The 21,140-nt window shown below is 39.4% G+C and overlaps 1 protein-coding gene across 1 annotated transcript in view; it reads left to right on the plus strand.

Annotated features, from left to right (window-relative positions):
- Positions 1–568: 568 nt before the first annotated feature.
- TTC39C (tetratricopeptide repeat domain 39C) overlaps positions 569–21,140 on the plus strand; it is a 36,329-nt gene continuing 15,757 nt past the window's right edge. Inside the window, exons 1-6 of the mRNA XM_086609235.1 lie at positions 569–714; positions 11,158–11,206; positions 12,745–12,873; positions 13,845–13,959; positions 18,846–19,200; positions 20,507–20,675. Coding sequence (XP_086465361.1) covers positions 569–714; positions 11,158–11,206; positions 12,745–12,873; positions 13,845–13,959; positions 18,846–19,200; positions 20,507–20,675 — 963 coding nt within the window. The remainder of the gene's footprint in view (positions 715–11,157; positions 11,207–12,744; positions 12,874–13,844; positions 13,960–18,845; positions 19,201–20,506; positions 20,676–21,140) is intronic.

A 21,140-nucleotide genomic window follows, 5' to 3' on the forward strand; every position in this document is an offset into this window, starting at 1 on the left:
CTCCAAGCCAGGCATCAGCGCCCGCCTCCCTCCCGCCGGGGCCCGCTGTGCCTCCCCCAGTGCCAGGGGCACGGCGGCCCGTGGGCAGAGAAAGAGCAAGAGCAGCTCAACGGTGAAGCGGACCAGCGCCGCCTCCCCCCACAGCACCGCCACCACAAGAGCTTCCCCCCGCCACGGCAGCTACACTGCCCCGACCCCTCGCCCGGCGCCTGCACCGCCCGCTCCCGCGCATGCGCAGCCCCCTCGGCGCCTGCGCGCTGGGGAGCGAGGCGCGCGCCGCTGCTTTTGGAGGGCTCGCGGGCGCCGGGAGGCTGCCGTGTCGCCGCAGCGCGCGCGCGGGCGGACGGGCGGGGGAGCACGGCCCGGCGGCGGGCACCGCGGTCGCGCCTCCGCGGGCACCGGGCGCCCCCGGCTCTTTTGTCCGGGCACGCTGAGGCGGCACCGAGCCGCCTGGGAAGAGGCGGCGGGCGGGAAGATAGACAGGCAGGCAGACAGACAGATAGATAGATAGGTGGGTGGGCGGGTGGATAGGGGAGAGCCGACTGGGTCCCGCTGCCTTCTCATCGTCATGGCCGGCTCGGAGCAGCCGCCGCCGCGGCGAGAGGACGGGGAAGCGCCGCTGCCCATCGAGGACGCGGAGCTGGCCCTGGCCGGCATCAACATGCTGCTGAACAACGGCTTCCGCGAGTCCGACCAGCTCTTCAAGAAATACAGGTATCCCCGGCCGCCCCTTCGCCCACCGCTCCCCCGGCGCCTTCCAGCAGCGCGGCCCCGGGCGCCGCTCTCCGCTCGCCCGCGGCGTCCCGGCCTCTGCGCACCTGTCCCCGTCACCCACCTGTGCGGCCGCGCCGGCCCCGCTCTCCCCGGGAGAGGGCGGCGGGGCCGGGAGAGGCGCAGGGCCCCCCGCCCTGGGCAGGGGTGTTCGGCGCGGGCAGCCTCTCCCTGCCCGGCTCCTCGGGGCCGGGAGGGTTGGTGCCTCCGGTCGCCGCCTCGGTCTGCGCTCCGGTGGCGAAGGGGCCCGGGCGGTTCGCCCCTGTGGCCCCCAGCGAGAGGCTGCCGATGGGCTGTGCGGGGTCTCGGCGGGGCCGCCGGGCAGCGCGCTGGGTTGGCGCCGGGGCGGCGTGCGGTTTGCCGCTGTGGAAGGTGCCCGCTGCCCTGCCGAAGGGGCGGCGAAGGGCAGGGCTGGGGTCGGGGGTCCCTCGGTAACGCTGGCTGCGTTTCGCCACCGAGAACGAGCAAACACACGCGTGCGCCCCAGGGCGCTTCCTGGGGGTTTAAAACGCTCGCGTGTGGTCAGACGCTGGTTTCAGCTGACAAAACGGAGAGCGACAAAAGGTCCTTGAGCGCTGCTGTGATTACCTGCGGGCTGTAAGATTACGTTCGTAATCCCTACGTACATCATGTCTAGGTTTGTGCATTAAGTAGTCATCCGGTAGGAATGACATGAACACAACCGTGTCAGTCAGTCTTAGAGAAAGATTGCCCATACCTGTCCTTGCTTTTTGTCTGAGGATTAATGTGTTCCGCACAAGCCTGAGCTGCTGTAATTGTGCGTACGTTCTAAATAATTAACGTGCACTATTCTGCTGTTGCGTCTGTATGATTAAAAGGGGCTTAGACTTAAAACAGCGATTCATAGTGATGGTGTACTTATGTACTTAAATCTTGCTTACATAAAAGATGGTTAGAGTGGGGTGAGTGAGACAAATTAAGAGAACTCCCCTTAATAATAATAGAATGATAACTTCACTGTGTACCTGCCACAGTCTAATACTAACCATGTCATGCAGTCTTTAGTATATACTGCTTTGTTACATACACAATATTGTTGTGTAGAACTAACTGGAATGTTGCAAGTGACAAGTAATGTCCCGATTCTGCACTCTTCACCTGCATAACGTGCAGCTCACATTCATATGAAGTTGCACCCTATGAGTCACTTATTTCTTGAGTTTGTTGGGGTTGTCAGTTCTAGGTATCTAAGGAACATGTTGATTTTGGTTGTTTGTGTTGTGTATTTTTTTTTAAGGTACCAGTTAAGGAACACTTGATGAGGTTTCTTCTCCTCTGCTTTTTGTTTTGTGCCATTGCTTTCTCTCAGTAGGGTGAACCTGGAATCCAGGAGTCTAGGAATTCTAAATGTGATGCTTATATTGTATAGTAATGCTAGGGAGTAAAATTGTTAATATTCGTATTTTCAAAATATACTTTAATCCTCTCTTCAAATCAAGAGTGAATAACGGTATCTTCTGCAAGTTGTTCTCTTGGTTATCCAGAAGGTTTATAACTAAGGATTTCTTAAATGCAGAAACTGATCTTTTTTTCTAGGTGCAGGCTTTTCTTTGTTTGATTTTTATCAAGAAGTGCCTTAAAATTCAGCGTACTGTTTGATCTTGGCCTTTAAACACTACCTGCAAGGAGTAAATAGGAATTCCTTCATAAGACTAAGTGGTTTTATGATTCATCAGATAACCGCTGCCTTAGCTTTTAAATGACTCTGAAAACCTGCAGTCCTGTCTAGCTCATCCTGAAATCCATAGCGGGGTTCCTTTTAACTGTAAACTAATAGACCTTTACTGAACTGCACATTAGCTGTATGTCAAAACTTTGTGTTAGACGTAGGAGAGAAAATACAGCAAAGTATGCTCTACTTCCTATAAATTCAGATTTTGGAGACCTGTGCAGTGAGGTCCACTTTTTATTTCCCAACAGTTTTTGGTTCTATACTATGTTCTTCCTACAAGGACTTAATTAATGCTGTTATGTGCTTCTTTGCATATAGCCTTAAATGAGTGTATTTTTGTTGGTATATGATTGAAATTATGAAATAGAACCCGTTCTAAATGGGACTGGTAAGTTTAACGAGCAGCTTTTAGGAGGTCTCCATAATTTAGTATGGATGTTTGTAATTTGCAGCATTAGAGCTCAAAGATACCTGATGAAATGCAGCTTTTTGAACTTGATGCGATTGTGTGTTGTCTGTGTTTCGAGTGACCTTTTCCATAGTGTTTATTCGAGGCTTCTGCCTATGCAGGTAGTTTAGCTCTGTTTCAGAAGCTTAACAGTTATCAGATGAATCTTAGAAGTGAAGGGAGGAATGGAATTTTTTTTTTCATATGGAAACTGTTTAAGAACCTACAAGACTATTTGGAAACTAAATTATTCAGCAAAACTTCAGTTTTATGAGCCATGTATTTTAAACTAGTTGGAAGTGTTTCTTAGAAACTACTGGTTTGGCTTCTGCTTCTTGTTACTTGAATTTTTTTCTCGTTTGCCACCTGAAGGATCTTGTGAAAATTAATTCAGATCTATGGGACGCAGGATGCTAGACAACCTCGGTGAGCATGAGGACAGCTGTCATTTCAAAACAGGCTGGACCTGTTTCTTTCTTTGCTATTCTGCAGTTTTGCGTCTTCCAGAAAGCTGGCGGCTGAGCTCAAAATCAGTTACGTTTGAAAGCTGGTCGTAGTGCAGTTATTGAGGAAGCCAGGGTAGTAACGGCAGCTGTGTTTCATATGTGTAACTGCACCGGTAAAGTCTTGCCTTTGAAGAGTGATGGTACTTTGAAGTCATTGGCTATAGAACCATTGCTTCTGTGTTGGTTGTGGGACAATAGTATTTTGTCTTTTGGTGTGTAGAGCTCATATATATCTATTTAGAACCTGACAGAGTCAAACAAATGTGTCTGTTGTGCGTTGGATACAAGTGGTTGGAACTGCATTGACTGTCATGGTAAAGCACTTGATTTGTCAGGTGTAGTATGTGACTTGTTTTGTTTTAAAATATACTTGAGGGAAGCCATTAGGGTTTGAAAAATCAGATCATCTGCAGGTAGCATTGACATCTGCATGTGTGTTTTTCTTGAGGTTTTTTTTTTTTAAGAAGTCCAGATCTTCCACCTGTTAGTGGTGATAACCTTCTGAATATGAATCAAATACCAATGGATATAATATTTTCATAAATCTGCAACAGACAGCACCACTGTCTTTAATGCTTGTCGCTGTATCAGGTCCCACAGTGCTAACTCATATTTGAAACTGTCAGGTATCAATCTTTCTATTCAGCTCGAACAATGCTGACACCATCTTGGTTCTCATCAGTTTAAGCTTTGAGTACCTGTGAAAGCAGCAGGAGACGTGGAGGTTAACCAAAGACATGAGCATCGGAGATGAAGCCCGCAGTCGGCTTGTGGGATGGTATCGTTTTGGTGAACCGTCCGGACACTAGCGAGAAAGCTGGAATTGGAGTGTTCTTTTTCCCCTTCTGGCTCTGTGGATTCCTACGCATTTAAGAAAAGAAGAAACTGTCAAAAGACCCTTTTTTTGCTGATTCTTCCTTTCTTAAGAGCATTTGCAATTCAAAAATTATTTAAAAACTTCCTCCAGCTAAGAGGGGAAAAGAAGGCAGTGTCAAATGAGATCAGGAGTTTTTTAGCTTCATGTTGACTCACAGCATAAAGCATAAAATCAGGGATATTCTCTTATAAGAAATCTAACAGTCTTCTGTCTCCTACCATGGAAATTTTTGACTCTACATGAGTAACTCTTACTTATTAGAAGGCTTGATAAAGTTTTCAGCTTGTGTCCGAATGAAAAGAGAAATGATACAAGATGGATAGATAAAGGTATATAATAAGATCATCTTCAAAGAAGAAAATGAAGGTGATGTAGAGGAAATGTGATTCTAACACAAAATGTGTAAAGACTTAAAGAATGGGGTCAGCATAGGGAAACATGCTGTACAAACTGTTAGGGTAAAGCAGAACATGGAGAAGAATGGAAAGTTGGAGCAAATGGGAAAGTGAGAAAAAACTTAGTGTGCTTACTTTAAAAACACGAAAATTTTGAAGTTATGACATGTTACAGTATACATATTAACAGACATACAAACTTCAGTAATGAGCCAGGAATTCCATTGTGGGTAGGCATTTGAACCCAGTATTACCAATTTAAAACTGTGTCTGTGGCTCAAAATACTCTTGACCCAAATACAAGTTGAGACAAAGGGACATTAAGCCAGCATTGGTCAGCAGGTGAGTTATGGCCCATGTATGGGCAGCCTAACCACTCTGGAAATTCTTGTTTAGGGAGCTCAGCAAAGGAACCTTAAGAACAAAAGTTAAGTGATTTAGTAGATGTTTCAGTAGCTTCTCTAAAGTTAAGGACAGCAGGGTGGGAACCGATGTAAGTCAGTTGGAGGAAGCATGATGGCATGCTGATTGGCAGTGTTAGAATAAGTCATGAGTGCCCTGGTAGCAACCCTGTGTGCTATTGTTTATTGCAGCGATAGGCAGATGAGCAGCTGCTAGATGGATGTACAGAAAGGAGAGTTGTGTATGAGGGAAGCGATTTTTTATTTTTTTTTTTTACAGCAATATTCTAAATGTGTAATAAATATGTACCTTAGTGAAGTAAGATTTCATTGCTCAAGGCTAGGCAGAGCACATTATAGTAATAGTGAGGCACAAAAAGCCTGTGTTAATTTTCCGGTTAGGTGGATAGACCAGAAAAATTTTTAGTGTTCTACAATTTAAATCTTCAAGACCTGGGTACATAGAGATGATCACGTTAAATGTGACTCATAGCTTTGAGGCCTTCGTGACAGAGATAGATGTTGTTTCCAAAAGAAGTGATGAAAAGAGTAGAGGGAGGTTGAGAGATCTATTTGCCACACGGAGCAAAATCTGGTGGCTAGAAGTCCAAGGGAGGATGACAGAAAGCTAAACAAAAATCGGAGTTTGTACCTCAGAAGTTAGAAGTTGGATTTGGTGGAGGTGGCAGAAGAGGTGTGATAGTAAGCAGATGTTATTTTAACACTGAAGAAATGAACTCTGTGAAAGATACAGTTATTGTAAAGACTTTTCACTCTTGCTAGTGCGTCCATCCTTTGATCTACTATTTCTAGTAAATTATTTCAGGCTATTGTGATGAGATGGATGTATTTTTGTTTTAATATACTTCAGGAGCTCAGAGATCTTAAGAAGTTATATGATGTCAGTTAAGCTGCTATAATTTGTCCTGGAAAGTAATTTTGGTTAGGTTAATTGAACCTACAGTGGAAAAAGATTTTGCAAAAGTCCGTAATTCTTATGAGTAAGTGTGCAATTGGACAATTAGTACAAAACAATCGATCTGTTTTAACTAGCTTGCCTCTGAGCTATAACTGCTTTTTGAAGTCAAAGTGAAATTTAAAATGCTTCTCATGATTTCCAATGTTTTGCTATTCTTGTGCATCTAAATTTAGCAGCCTGAAATTAGAGCAAAACAATCCCCTGTTAATTTGTGGAAGGATAAAACAAGTCAGGTAACAACTGAATGCAACAGGGACACAGAAGTACTCTTTTTGTATTCCTGAATTTCTCTTTTGGTTATGTATTTCCAGTGAAAATAGAAGTGTGTGCTAAGAGCTCATTTAGCAATTAAAACAAATTTGGGCTGATTATCAAATAGGAACTAAACCTAGAGCTGGCATTTGAAGTTCTTGATATGTCTTAGTACTATAATGCTTTCATGAGACTTTTATTGCCTTAGCTGTTTCGTATACATATGTTGGATGAGATGTGTGCTTGTATAAAGATCTGTCTTGTGTTTGTAGTCTCACAAATAGTTTTTAGAATATATTCTAGAATAATCTGTGATGGAATATTGACCAAAGGATTCATATGTTTTTGCAGTAAATTCCTTGCCTTTATATATAGTTTTCCTTGCCTTTGTATATAGTTTATACATATTTCTGCTTGTTTTAAAATATTCAGTAGCTGCTTCTATGTTTATCTGTGAACTTACATGAATTCTTAATTTTTTTGTTATGCTTCACTCTCCCACTTTGGAGGAAAACAATTTTTTTGGTTTCAACTTGAATATTTCTATCAGTATGATGACTGGAATTCTTAGTGCCAATGGTTAAAGTAGCAGTGCCTAGAAAAGCAATGAGGAAATGTTGGTGTGTTAATTACATTACTTAAATTTCAACCTGAGCTAGGCTGTCGTAGCTTTAGAAGCTGATGTATTTGGAAGTGAAATACTACCATGGAAATGGACGTAGAAAAAAGAAAGTATTGAGAAGTAATTGATTTTTCTTTTGGTGTGCTTCAGTTCTGGTTTCTTTTTTTTTTTTTTTATGGTAAAATTGGGCTGTATTATCTCAGCCTTATCAAAGCAAGGCTTAAAACTCCTGAATGTTATCATCATGTGTGAAAATGGGTCATGGCAAACACCTTTCTTCTGCAAGTGAATTAACATCTTAAAGATATGCCATGAAATGAGGTGAATTAGGGTTTATTGGGAGAAGCAGTGTCTCATATAACACCAGTTTATATACCTGGAAGAATGATCTACTTCAGTGCTCTTAAGCTTATGATTTAAGTTCAGTTATACATACCAACTGTATTGATATATACAGCCTTTTACTGTGGTATCTTGTAGAAATTGTGTTCACAGCACACTGTCTTGTAATAAAGATGTCTTCTGAGTCCTCCTTTGATAGGTGAGGTGGAAACAGTGTTTTACAAAATATGTCTGGAGACTGAGTTTTTCTTCATCTTTGAGCTAATTTAAGATCTTGAGATTTTTCTTTGCTTAATGGAGGTTATCACCTCAAAGTAGCGAGGACACCCCAGCTAGTGCAGTGTCCCAGTGTTCATTCATATTCAGTCCCGTAACTCCTGTCAACAGCAGTATGGCCCCTGGTTTGCTGTCAGTATTTTCTCAAGTGCTGCCTCTTTTTTTTTTTTTTTTGTATCTTAATGACTTTTTGGAATCTGTCAAAAGGTGTAAAATCATGTCTGATGCTGAAGGTCACTTATAAGGAGTTTGAGCCGAGGGTTATTTTCCTGGAATTGTGCTTTTCTCAGAAACTTATTGTCATCAGTAGTCATGCTTTAGTGTTTACTGGGGCAGTGCTGTGCCGTTGCAAACTTTTATCGCTAAACAGTTGAAGAATTTATCAGCCAACATGATATTCACGAAGATTAAGCACTAGATGCGGTTGTTGTTTAAAATGGATTTTAACCACTGAAATTACCTTAACTAGTTACCTTCCATAAAGCTGCAACTATGATCTCTACCCAGTGATTATGTAGGAGTGTAATAGAAGTGTTCTTTATTTTGTTTAGTGGTGACACAAAGTCTATGTGAGGCGCTCCTGCAGTAAAGTCTTCATGTTGTGTTTGCCAAACTCCATGGTCTAAACAGAAACATCTCCTAATCTCCTAGACATAATGTAATATTACGGATCATATTTTCTTGCTTCAGGGTCCTTATGTGCTACAGCCCATATGTGCTGTAATGACAATGCTTTTTATAGACTGAGTGACTGAAATTAAAAAGAGCTAATCTGGAACATTTTACCTCTTGTATTACAGCTAGGGGTAATTTCAGAATAGAGTGATGTGGCTCTTGAGTTTTTTGTTGTCTTGTCTTTGGTCATGGGGGATGAACTGTAAACAAAGTGAGCTGTGAGTGTCAGTGCAAGTAGGGAAGAGGTTTTGAAAGATCCATTTGAAAGATAAGTATTTCTTGGGGAAAAAACTTCTCAGTTTTACTTGGACAAATACACGTAAAAATACCTGGACAAATTTTCATTGCTTGCAGTAAGTGCGTGCTTCAATGTCTTTTGTAATCTTGGAAGAGCAGTTGTCTCTCAACTGTAAGTAGCTGCCTCATTTGTTAACACTGTATTAAAATTTAGGAAAAAGAAATAGAAAAGCTTTCAAAATGTATATTTAAATATCGATACTTTCACACATGTGTGCACACTTAAGAACAGGTTCTTAAAGTCCTGAAAAGAAAACCACATTTTTTAAAATGTTTGAATGGTATGCTTGAATTAGCATATGTATTAAGTTGCTGAAACAGCTATATATACTGCTTGATTTTCAACAGTATTCCTGTTTATTCAGTTTTAGTGGTTTCACTCCCAAACATGTCCATTATTCAAGTTGCTCTACTTGAAAATATTGTTCTTGTAGACAGAAAATAATTTTTACCTCTAAAGCTGATGTGTTTACTTTTTTTAAAGCTTCGGTAACTATTTCTATTTTATAAATTCATAGAAAATGAAAAGTAGTCTGAACTTAAAATATACATCACTTTTCTTATTCTATAATTCCACAATATTTGATTTGTATTTGTTTTGCTGATAAAAATCACATCTTTCTTGCCATGTCCTAAGGAATGCCTGGATACACAGAGCCAAGTTGTGTATGTCGCAAAGCTTATTTGATTTGCTTATGCATGTTTCAGAGGGGAAAAAAACCCACTCAGAATCTTAGTCCTGCTGTGCAAAGTTTTACTAGAGTTTAATACTTAAAAAATTTAATTGTAAATGTTGTAGTGGTGTTCAGGTACTCGAATTTCAGTTATTCCATTAAATATTTTCTTCAGATCCATGTGTTGTAGTGAAGTAACATTTTCAGTGTGGTTGGAAACTTGATATTCAAGAATCGTGTTCTAGGGATCTTACGGAGAGGTGCAAACCTAATTAATTATTTCTTATGTCATGTATTTTTATTTTTCTGGTTATATTTAGAGACCATTGTGGTTGAGTATTTATAATTCACTCTGAACAATCTTTCTCTGACAATTTTCTGTTCTGAATGGCCTTCAGTGTGAAAGATTGACTATCTAGAGATGCCTACCTCCTTGCCTCCCCAGAACTAATTTCTCTCTGTGTATGTAGATCTGAGGAGACTCAAACGTGAAACATTTGGTTCATTTTCGAGCTTCCTTGAAGGTGTGATATAACTGCAACTTCGTACTTAGGAACATAAATGTAAAAATTTCTTATGCTGATCTGTTCTGCAGTTTTAGATGTGTTGGGTGTTGATTATGCAGTAGGTGTGACCTTGAAAGGTATGGTGAAAGTTATGTGCTGTGGAGTAGGGTGAAGGGCCCCACATGCCTTGTGACTTCAAGTGGATTACGAGATAGCTGTGCCCTCTGCAGCAAGAGGTTGTGCTGAAAGTGCCAGCTGCAGTGAGTATAACTTGTGTAGCTGATTGCTACTGCTCTGTGTAACACAGCTGTTGGTAGAGAACAGGTTAGGTACTGAATAGCAGAGGCATTTACTGGCAGCTGTTCTTGTTGGCCTGCCACCAAAGAGAAAAATACCTAACCTATTTCACTTTTCAGAACAAAAAAAAAAAGAAAAATGTGGCAAGTTATGTTGATCTTACACTTATAAATGTATCTAGAATTGAGCAATGTATATGAAAGCGAAGGCTATACTGTACTATAGCAATATACGTACATGTAACATAAATGTTACTACTTCTTAAATCCTGGAAGGCAGTGTTTTCATGTAACCTGGCAGCCCACTGCTGAGCAGTGTGGATTGGTGGTACTGCTGAGATCCTGAAAGTGTTGTGTGGTGTTTTGGTTTGGGTTTTGTATTTAGATTTTTTTAAGTGCCTTCTGTGTGACGTTACTGAAGCCTCGTGGTCTGTCTGACTTCAGTAATCCTGAATCTTGAAACTTGTCACGTACATTGCCAAGATTTTGCTTGCCTGTGTTTTTTGACATAGCGGTTGTTTTCACCCCTTTGTAATACCCCTGCAAACAGAATAAGTAAAGCATCTTAAAACTTCCACCTAGTGTAGTAAAGATACATATTCTGGCCTTGAACCAAAGCAGCTATAAAATCATAAGCCTTGTAAGAACTTTGTATTTCCAACAGCTTATGTTATGTGGCATATGAATTTTTTTTTGAAATCTGGGTAGATTAAATTCATAGGAACAGGGAGAAGTGGATATTGCTTAATAGAACTGGTAAACATTTGTCTGCTAGATCAAAATTGGAGTGATGGATCGTAGAGAAGAGTAGAATTAGTAGATTTTAAATTTTCTGTAGCTCGTACTTTTTTTTTTTTGACCTGTGCTGAATGTGTTTCGATGGGAGTGGTTTCCCTTAAAAAGATATCTATACCTTAATGCTTGATTTTTTTTTTAAAAGATGTATTCAAGTCTTAGTAGAAAAGAAGCTTTTTGCTTTCAATGTACATTAGATCTTGCAGAATGATACAACATTTTGTTTGTAACTTGATACAAAAACCCCAAGGTTTATTTACAGATGTGTAAGTTAAAATCAAGAAATACAATATTGATCTTTACGATAGGAAATACGTGCAAATACAGTAACTACATTTTCTTTTCTTTATAGAAACCAGAGCCCATTAATGAGTTTTGGAGCCAGTTTTGTCAGTTTTTTGGTGAGTAGATGGGAGCAGAGAGTATACATGTCTTCTTTTTTTGGTTAATGTTTGTATGTGCACGTATGTTTTCATAATGGTGGATACTCTAATTTGTTTCTTTTTATAAGACTTAATTTTTTTTCAAAGTTTTAGATTAAATGTAGCTAGAAAACAAGTCATTATGTTATATAAAACTTGTTTACTCATGTGGTTTAAATAGAAAGTAAAAGTTCTGTGGTTCAGCTACTCAAATGTATGAAGTATTTATGTGTTCCATTAAGAGAGCCATAATAAAACTCGCTTAAATGAGCAGTAGAGGTATTATTAAAATAATACTCATAAATGCCATTTTCCTGATAGCATTTGCTATTGAAAATTTCTCCATCCATATTGCCGAGTGAAAGTTGTTAATTCAATCCATTCACATTGCTTCATTTTTGAATATATGAGAGCTGAGAATATTGACTCACTAAAGAGTTGTAATGAGCAAGTTAGGTCTGCTAAATGCTTTTCTTCTCTTTCTTTTTTTTTAAATGCACTAACAATGAGAATACCATATATAAAAACTAAGCAGGTGTGTTGGAAAACATTTGGATCTTGTTTTTTTAAAAGACTGTCCTTATTCTGGCTTTGCTGCCTAATCTTAGATTGCACCAGAAATTATCTATGGTAATACTCTTTTTAAAGATAGAATTTATTGTATGCTAGAAATAGGTAAGTTGTAAATTAAATTAATTTGAATTCTCTCTAGTGTCTGTAGTCTATGCAATATGGAAAAATATATTGGTTAGGAAACCTCCTGGGGCATATGCTTGCTTCTAAGTCAGTGGAGAGGAGAAAGGAAAGGGGGGAGAATCTCTCAGGCTTGCTTCTCTGAATTGATGCACTGAACCAGTGTAACATCACAGTGCGGCATCAGTGGATCTTGAAAATATCTTGCTTAGCTACTGTTCTAAACATAGCAACAGCACTTTGTGTGCTTGTGTCATTCAGAGTTTTTGTTTAATAAAGCGTCAAGAAAAGAAATTACTTGTCCTGAAATTTTTTCTGAATTGATTCAGCAGTAGTTGGAGTCAAATGCGGTTTTCTTTCTTCCTACATAGGTAGGAATTGTGGTTATTATTTTGAAAAATGCAATATCCATTACTTGTTTGCTGACTTTGGTGGCCTGTAATTTATGTGGATGAATTATATAAAAGCAATATCTGCACAGACGCAAATTGTGCCTTACATAACAATAACTGAAAATTAATTTATATGAATTTTTCTTCCACTTAACGTAACATGACAGTGCATTCAGTTTGACTGTGTATGAAGCTTTGTTAAGACAAGAGTTTAGGTTGGTGGTTGGTCTTGAAATTTTGGTAAAGCACTCTCAAATCTCTAGTTTGGTGTTTCTGTGTGAAAGTATGTGTACTGATGTATGTGTATATTAATATGTAAAAAAAGTAAATTTTATTGTCAAGTTTTTATGAAACCTTTCACTATCCTATAGCTTTTGTAGAAATAAAAATATTTGTGATTTTTGTCTTTCAAATCGGTTTGGTTTTTGGTAGAATGCTATGATGACATTTGAAGAAGAGAAAATGCAGCTGGCATGTGATGACTTAAAGGCTACAGAGAAACTTTGTGAAAGTGAAGAAGCTGGAGTTATAGAAACAATCAAGAATAAAATTAAAAAGAACGTAAGAACATTATTTGGAGAATATGGAGTTGCGTATTAGATAAATATTTCTGGAAGCTTCCTTTCTGTCCTCTTTTTATTTTGAATAGATTTTTGATATGTGAAGAGCAGTTGAGATTAATAATAAATTTAGAAATTAAGGTGAATATTTTGCTTGTATTTCCTAAGTATCATAAAATATTCGATGAGATAGTTCCTCTTCTAAAGCAGCAGGTTGTGTTGATGTTAGTTATTTTCTTAACACCTTTTCTTAACCTCAAATTAATGACCTACTAAAATTATTTCAGGAAGTTTATGGGCTGTCTAATTCAGGCTATCTTTAATTCATACATGCTCTAGTAATGTTCAGAAGTTGTGAGAACGAGGCTGCGTAGTGCTGTGTACCAGATGTATTCCTAGGGAATTTTCCTTTCTTTTTCAGATTTTTCATTCTAAATAGCAAAGGAAGAATAAAGCTAGAGTAGTAGTATAGAAATGTCGAGTGACCTGCCTAGTGTGATGTAGTAGATCTACAGCAGAAAAAGAAGCCCTTTCTCTGCAGTACTTAGTTTACTTGATAAAAAGTATTGAGCCTGACATACAGTGTCTCCTAAAAGCAGAAAGTTAAGTATTTTCCCTGTCACTTGTCATATACCCCTTTCTGTGCTATTCTTATCTGACATCTTTTAGTTGCATGTCTGATGCATTTAGCAATAATTAAATGGAATTTAAATCTGTTCTAAGCATTCATAGAATCTCCAGAAAAATAGCTGGTAGCAAATATGTAAGATTTCCCTGTTTATTAAGCAGGAGCTTGCTTGATGAGCTATCAAGAACTTTTAGTGTAGTTTTGCACTTCAAAATGCTGTGTTAATTTAGTAACAATACTACCACTTGCAGTTTAATTTTAATTTTTTTTAATTTGTCAGGTTTAAACTAGTATTCCATGTTATCTTTGTTAACGTTTTTCTGTTCTCTGTATATTCCAAACAGGTCGATGGACGAAAATCCAGTCTATCCATGGTGGATCGTCTGCAAAGACAAATAATTGTAGCAGACTGTCAAGTCTACTTGGCTGTGCTTTCATTTGTAAAACAGGAGTTATCAGGTGTGTTATGGCTTTAATGTTTAGATATATTTTTTGCACGGTATCTTTTTAAGAAATCTTGATCATAAAGTGGCAAGATGACTCAGTAAAGATGATTGTTTTGGAATGTTTCAAATGGAACTATATTCTTTCTTACAAGATCGGTACACTTGCAGATGTGTTGTTCTACCTTTATGTAGGCAAGTGTTCTACCTTTGTGTAGGTATCAATAAATAATATGAGTTGGATTGCTACAGATTACAGCTTTCCACTTTTTTTCGTACCAATAATCATATTCAACTGATTCTCCTTAGATAGGTTGGAATCCTTCACGTGTTCCCATAGAGGCAGTTGAGCTGGTACGAAGATGGATAGCATCTGCATGCTTCATGTGGCCTGCAAGAGGCTATCAACAGCTGAAGTCCAGGCCACCTGGAAAATCCTAATGTCCCATATGCATTATGGTCGTGACGACTCAGGGGGATTACAAACTGCCAGTGAAAGTAATTTTAAATGAAGTGTGTTGAAGATGGAACTGCTGAATCAGTTCTTATTCTCTGGTCTCCAGAGTGCATCCTTGCATGCCAAAGAGGTTAATCCTGTCGTGTTGGATACAAACCTACTCAGGATACAAACCATTTCAGCTGCAAAGCTGTTTCTAATGTTCTCTTGCATTCCTGGATCTATTGCATAATCTTAAAATGTGCCTTCATCCATAAGTTTATAGAAAATGTCATCAAGGTCATATACAAAGTGAGTACGTTCCCAGATTCTTACCAAATCAATGAAAACCAAGAGGTGGCAGTCAGACCAGATTGTGAGTGAAAACTCTGCTGATCAGCTGAAAGGAATCAAGGAAATAAGATTATTTAAAATAACACTGAGATCTTCAGTCGAGGACATAATACTTTCAGTGATGTGTAGGCTTGGTTTCTTCCAAGCCATAGCATCAAGAATGTGTTTTGTTCTAGCTAGCAGAAATTCAGGTGGTATTTCTGTCTGCTGTGCGTATAGTGCTGCAGAAAGGCTTGCTTACTATTTTTGGTGCAGTTCTGGGTTTTGATTTGTGATTCCCCCCCACCCCCCCCCACTGATTGAAGCTTTTTTTTCTTATTTCAATATGTATTCTGCAGCAGCATAACGGGGTTGGATGCTTTAACTGAGGGTGGTGTCGGTTCCCTTACTCTCTTATGTGCTGCTCAGAGAACTGAAGTGGGTAGCAGACTACTGCAGAACATGCAGTATTTTTGGGTTACTCTGTTGAGTAAAAAGTATACCTGAAATCTTGAGTTAAAATTCCAAACGGTTAAATGCCACCTCAGTAACTGCTAGTTGCTGCCGTTGCTGATTATGTATGAACATCTTGTGTTTTTATCATGTTTCTGTACAGAAATAGCAACCAGATTATTGAAATTAGTGTCATTTTTTTTTTTAAAAAAGACGTTCTTCAGAGGCAGACAAATATTTCTGATCATATTTCTGGATAGGTGAAAAATTTCTTGTGTTTTTATTCCTGGAACAGTTTGACAAGAAGCATATGATGGCACGCAAGCTGCTTTCTCATATGCCTAACACATTTTAGATTTTCTTTTCCACCCTCATGGATGTATTACAAATAGTTTAATCATAAAGTTAGTAACACAGCAACTTATATTAGCTTCCCACAGCAGTATAGAAGTACCTTTTTTAATGTTTGCCACTGCTGTCTCGGGTCTGACTACTTTCAGAAGTTCATACTGGGAAGTCAGCTCAGTGATTGGACTTGATTTGATTTTTGGTTAAAAAGTTAGAAATTCATTATTTTAATTTGTTAGATTGTTTTATCTTGGTATATCAAATCAATTAGGGTTATGCAGTGTTAATGACAGCACACTGATGGAAGTAAAGCCTAAAACTATGCTTTGAAAGCCTAGAACTATACTTTTTCCACATCATATCCTTTTGATTTGATGCATACATGAGAAGACAGTAGTTGGCTATTAGCAGAAACACTGTCTGTAGGATAAGCAAAATGCAGTTTTTCCCTTACTATTTATCTGCTGTGTTGCTATGCGTAGTTGTGTGAGCTTTCATCTTATGGTCAAATGCACAACTTTTAAATTATTCCGTGCAGCCAAAAAGTGACCTAATTGCTTAAAATTATAGAATCATAGAATGGTTAGGGTTGGAAGGGACCTTAAGGATCATCTAGTTCCAACCCCCCTGCCATGGGCAGGGAAACCCTCCACTACACCAGGTTGCCCAAAGCCTCATCCAGCCTGGCCTTGAACACTTCCAGGGATGGGGCATCCACAACTTCTCTGGGCAACCTGTTCCACTGCCTCACCACCTTCTGAGTGAAGAATTTCTTCCTTATATCTAATCTAAATCTCCCCTCTTTCAATTTAAATCCATTGACCCTTGTCCTCTCACTACACACCCCTGTAAAAAGTCCCTCTCCAGCTTTCCTGTAGGCCCTCTTTAGGTACTGGAAAGCTGCTATAAGACCACCCCGGAGCCTTCTCTTCTCCAGGCTGAAAAGCTCCAACTCTCTCAGCCTGTCTTCATAGCAGAGGTGCTCCAGCCCTCAAATCATATTCGTGGCCCTCCTCTGGACTCGTTCCAGTAGCTCCATGTCCTTCTTATGTTGGGGACTCCAGAGCTGAACGCAGTATTCTAGGTGGGGTCTTACGAGAGCTGAGTAGAGGGGCAGAATCACTTCCCTTGAGCTGCTGGCCACACTTCTTTTGATGCAGCCCAGGATACGATTTGCTTTCTGGGCTGCCAGCGCGCATTGTCGGCTCATGTTGAGCTTCTCATCAACCAGCACTCCCAAGTCCTTTTCCTCAGGGCTGCTCTCGATCCATTTTCTGCCCAGCCTGTACTTGTGCTTGGGATTGCCCCGACCCACGTGCAGGACCTTGCACTTGGCCTTGTTGAACTTCATGAGGTTCTCACAGGCCCATCTCTCCAGCCTGTCAAGGTCCCTCTGGATGGCATCCCTTCCCTCCAGCGTGTCCACAACACCACACAACTTGGTGTCATCTGCAAACCTGCTGAGGGTGCACTCGATCCCACTGTCCATGTCTCCAACAAAGATGTTAAATAGCGCTGGCCCCAGTACTGGCCGCTGAGGACCACCACTCGTCACTGGCCTCCACGTGGACATTGAACCATTGACGCACAACTCTTTGAGTGCAACCATCTAGCCAATTCCTTATCCACCGAGGGGTCCATGCATCAAAACCATGTCTTTCCAGTTTAGAGACAAGGATGTCGTGTGGGACAGTATCAAATGCTTTGGATAAGTCCAGGTAGACAAAGTCAGTTGCTCTTCCCCTATCCATCAATACTGTAACCTCATCATAGAAGGCCACCAAATTAGTCAGGCAGGATTTGCCCTTGGTGAAGCCATGTTGGCTGTCACCAATCACCTCCTTATTTTCTATGTGCCTTAGCATAGTTGCCAGGAGGATCTGCTCCATGATGTAATGATGTAATGTTTCAATGTGAAATTGAATGTAATGTAATCAATGTGAAATTGATGTAATGTTAGTCTTGTAATGCAACTGAATCATGGCAGGGGTTTACATTTTTTATTATAACGCTTTAAGATGGAACTTGAGATAAAGGATGAGTTTTTTTAATACTTTAAGTTCATGTTGACAGAACCCTTCTGTCACAACTGAGAATACCAATTTTGCAGTCTTTCTCGGTGCGATTTCTTAAGACTATTAAACTAGCTTCATCCTCTCTTTATATGACAAGGATGCAAAAAGAGGTGGCCTAGTCAGTGATGGTACTTTCTCTAGAAATGTTTTTTTTTAATTGGAAGGATTTTGTCAAAGATGTCAAAGGCTTATAGAGAGTGGTTTCAATAGCGTTTTCCTTTTCTTTGACACACTCCACCTGTTATGATCTAATTCTGGCATCAGTTATAACACTGATCTCTGCAAATTTGGTGATAGCTCTTTAGAACACTGCTGTTACAAGTTTGCATTTATTTCCTCTCATTTTTAGTTAACTCCTTTGTCACTGTGGTTAACTCTCAGGGCTCTATCACAGCCAAATGCTGGTGTCTGCTTTTACAATTAACGTGTACACGTATTATTTTGTGTTTGTTTTCTGTTTACTACTTGTCATTATCCAAGGATGTGCTATAATCAAGATGAATGCTATGTAAGTAGGCAAATCAGACATCTTCATCTTTTGGTGTCATGCCTTTCTTTACCCTCCTGTAAAGAGGGTAATGAGACTGAGAATTCTCTAATTCTCAACCGAGAATGCTCAAGACTAGATTTCTAGGGAAATACAGATACCCGAGCTTGCATTTGAAATTGAGGAAGTTAGACAACTGAAAAATGTTGTCAAACCATAAAAATTATGCATTCTTTTTTTAATGATTTTTTTTTCTTAATTATAAGGCACTGTGTTCATATGAGGGGCAGGGAAATGATGGTGTTGAAAATCTTATTGTCTAACCCAAAGGAAGGGATTGTCTTAGTATTTTCCCATCAACTTGTCTTTTTAACATCATTTGGGCTTGAGAGATGTAATCTGTTCTTTGAGTTTTGCTTCTCCCTGTTTGCCAGGCAGCCATTCCATATCCACTCTGTAGTGGAGCAGAATCCAGCATTAAGTTCTTTGATTTCTCTGTTTCTTTCTGACAGTTGTATTGCTACGGGAAGGGAAGTACATTTGTATTATTTGCTGTTTTAGAGTCTCTGGTTGAACAGCACTCAAGTTTGTAGTGCCCAGTATGAAAGACCTCTTCAAGGGGACAGTAGCTGTTACCAAATCCTTTAAACAATAAGTTAATGCAAATAGGTTAGAGAGAGCATCCTAGGATTTGTGAAATAGCATTTACCACTTCCTATGTTCCGCTTCTGAAATATGTCCTTGAAATACTTTTTTTCCTTGATTTTTAGCGTACATAAAAGGTGGGTGGATACTCCGAAAAGCCTGGAAAATTTACAATAAGTGCTATACGGACATTAATACACTTCAGGAAATATATCAGAAGAAAACAACTCAGGAATCCTTGAATTCTGATGCTGCAAATGATAATCATATTGCTGCAGAAGGTGTAACGGAGGATTCGCTAAACAGACTGAAAGGTGCTGTTAGCTTTGGATATGGACTTTTTCATCTTTGCATATCCATGGTGCCCCCAAACCTGCTCAAAATCATCAACCTGCTGGGTTTTCCTGGAGACCGCCTACAGGGGCTTTCTTCACTGATGTATGCAAGTGAAAGTAAGGACATGAAGGCCCCTTTAGCTACGTGAGTAGCTATATTGAAATGCTTTGGTAGATAACTTAGTACTAAAAGTAACTGGAAAAAAGTCAAAACCAAAAAGTCATGTTGCTTTAAAGGAAACAACAGCAGGTAAAATAAACTTGTAGTTTGTTGTTTAACATGCCATGGTTTAGTAAATTTGTCAGTTTACTAGTGTATGAGATATCTCTGCGGTTAGTTACTTACATGTATTTGGGGTTTGTGTCAGTATTTTGCTGTATTCTTCAGTACCTTTTATTCTAATGTCTAGTAACTTACATGCCAGAAGAGTAAATAAAAGCATTTTTGATGGCTGAGTAGATTTACCTGAGTTATATTCTCTGCTATGGACAACATGCTATTCTGTATGAGCTATTGATCTCACTTAGCTATTTATTCTTACTATTAGCCAAAGATCTTTTCCAGTTTAATTTTACCATCTGAGTAAAATGAGATGTTCCCTTACAGTCTTTTTAGAGGAGTATTTTTTTGTATACTCTTTCTCCCAAGCATTCATACTGCATTCGGGTCTTTTTATGAAGTGAAAGGTTAACCAGACCTAATTTAAACTGCTCTCATAAATTGGTGTAGTATTCTATTATCTTCAAATTAATGCTTTTATTACTGGACCTACTGCAGGTACCATTAAATGTCACTTTTGAAACATTGACAGCAGAGCTAAAGTCTCTTCTGCTCGAGGAGAAGAGTTGGATTTCTGATTGTTTAAGAGAGCTTAAGCTTAAATGTTTCTGTTAATTTGTTCTTTCTGCTTTCTGGGGAAGGGAAATGGTATTTTGGGGGATGTTTCTTCCTTCAAGTGGTCTTGGAAATCCTTGTGCTCTGCCCTTGTTTCCAGGAGCAACGTAGGTCATGTAGATGTCACTCTTCTGAATGCTGGATATATTTCTTTTTGACATTGATTTCAAGTGTGTCTGCTGATGTGTGTTGTTGGTTTTGTTGTTGGTTTGTTGTGTATTTTCCCCCGCTGCCACTAATGAAAGATTAGTTTTCAAAGTTTTCCTGTGGGTTTTTCTTTTTTAAAAGCTACAGAGTTCTAAAGGCTCAACTGCTTTCATGCCCTGAGCTTGATTGTTACTTTACCTTTGTGCACTGGATTGTATGTTCAGGTGCAGTTTAGGAGTACATTGATGCATGGCAGTAGTATTTGTTTGTTTTAAAGCCAGGTTGTATAAGAAAATGTTCATATCTTTCTTTGTCTTTCAGAATGATTTAAAAAGTTGGCCGTGTAGAATGTTATCCTTAAATTTCTGTTTACGAGCTGTAATCCTTTTTACTCTTATGTTTCTTTTAGATTAGCTCTGTTGTGGTACCACACAGTTGTTCGTCCCTTTTTTGCCCTTGATGGCAGCGATAACAAGGCAGGATTGAAAGAGGCAAAAGAAATTCTTGCAAAAAAAGAATCTGCTTATCCAAATTCTTCTCTGTTCATGTTCTTCAAGGGAAGGATACAGCGATTAGAGGTATTATGAAATTTCTTCCTTTTGACTGTTTTCTCCTCTTCACCCTTAGTTATTTTATGTTTTTGTAGTGTGAATGAACTGTGCAAGCTTTAGCAGATTGTGACTAAAGATATAGATACGTGAAAAGAGAAGTATAAAGAAAGGATTAACTCCTTCCAAGTTTTAAGTTCATGTGCCAAACCTTCTCTTCCACTACTTTTATCTGAATTAATGGCACTTCGAAATTCTTTTTCAGCTACTTTATACATTTGTAGCTCTATGCTAAAAGGAAGTGCTTTCGGTCACTCATGAGTTTCTTGTGTTATAAATAGCTATTTCAATTTTGCTTCTCAAGCTAAAATCTGAGTATTATCTGCTGAGTACATAGCATTTCCCTTCCCCTTTTCATTTTATGCATTGTTCATATGCAGCTAATTCTCTGCAATAATTTCCTTCAGATAACTGCTTTTGCTTTTAAGAGGTCAA

This window comes from Tauraco erythrolophus, chromosome 3 (genome assembly GCF_009769465.1).
Source record: "Tauraco erythrolophus isolate bTauEry1 chromosome 3, bTauEry1.pri, whole genome shotgun sequence".
Classification (NCBI taxonomy): Eukaryota; Metazoa; Chordata; class Aves; order Musophagiformes; family Musophagidae; genus Tauraco; species Tauraco erythrolophus.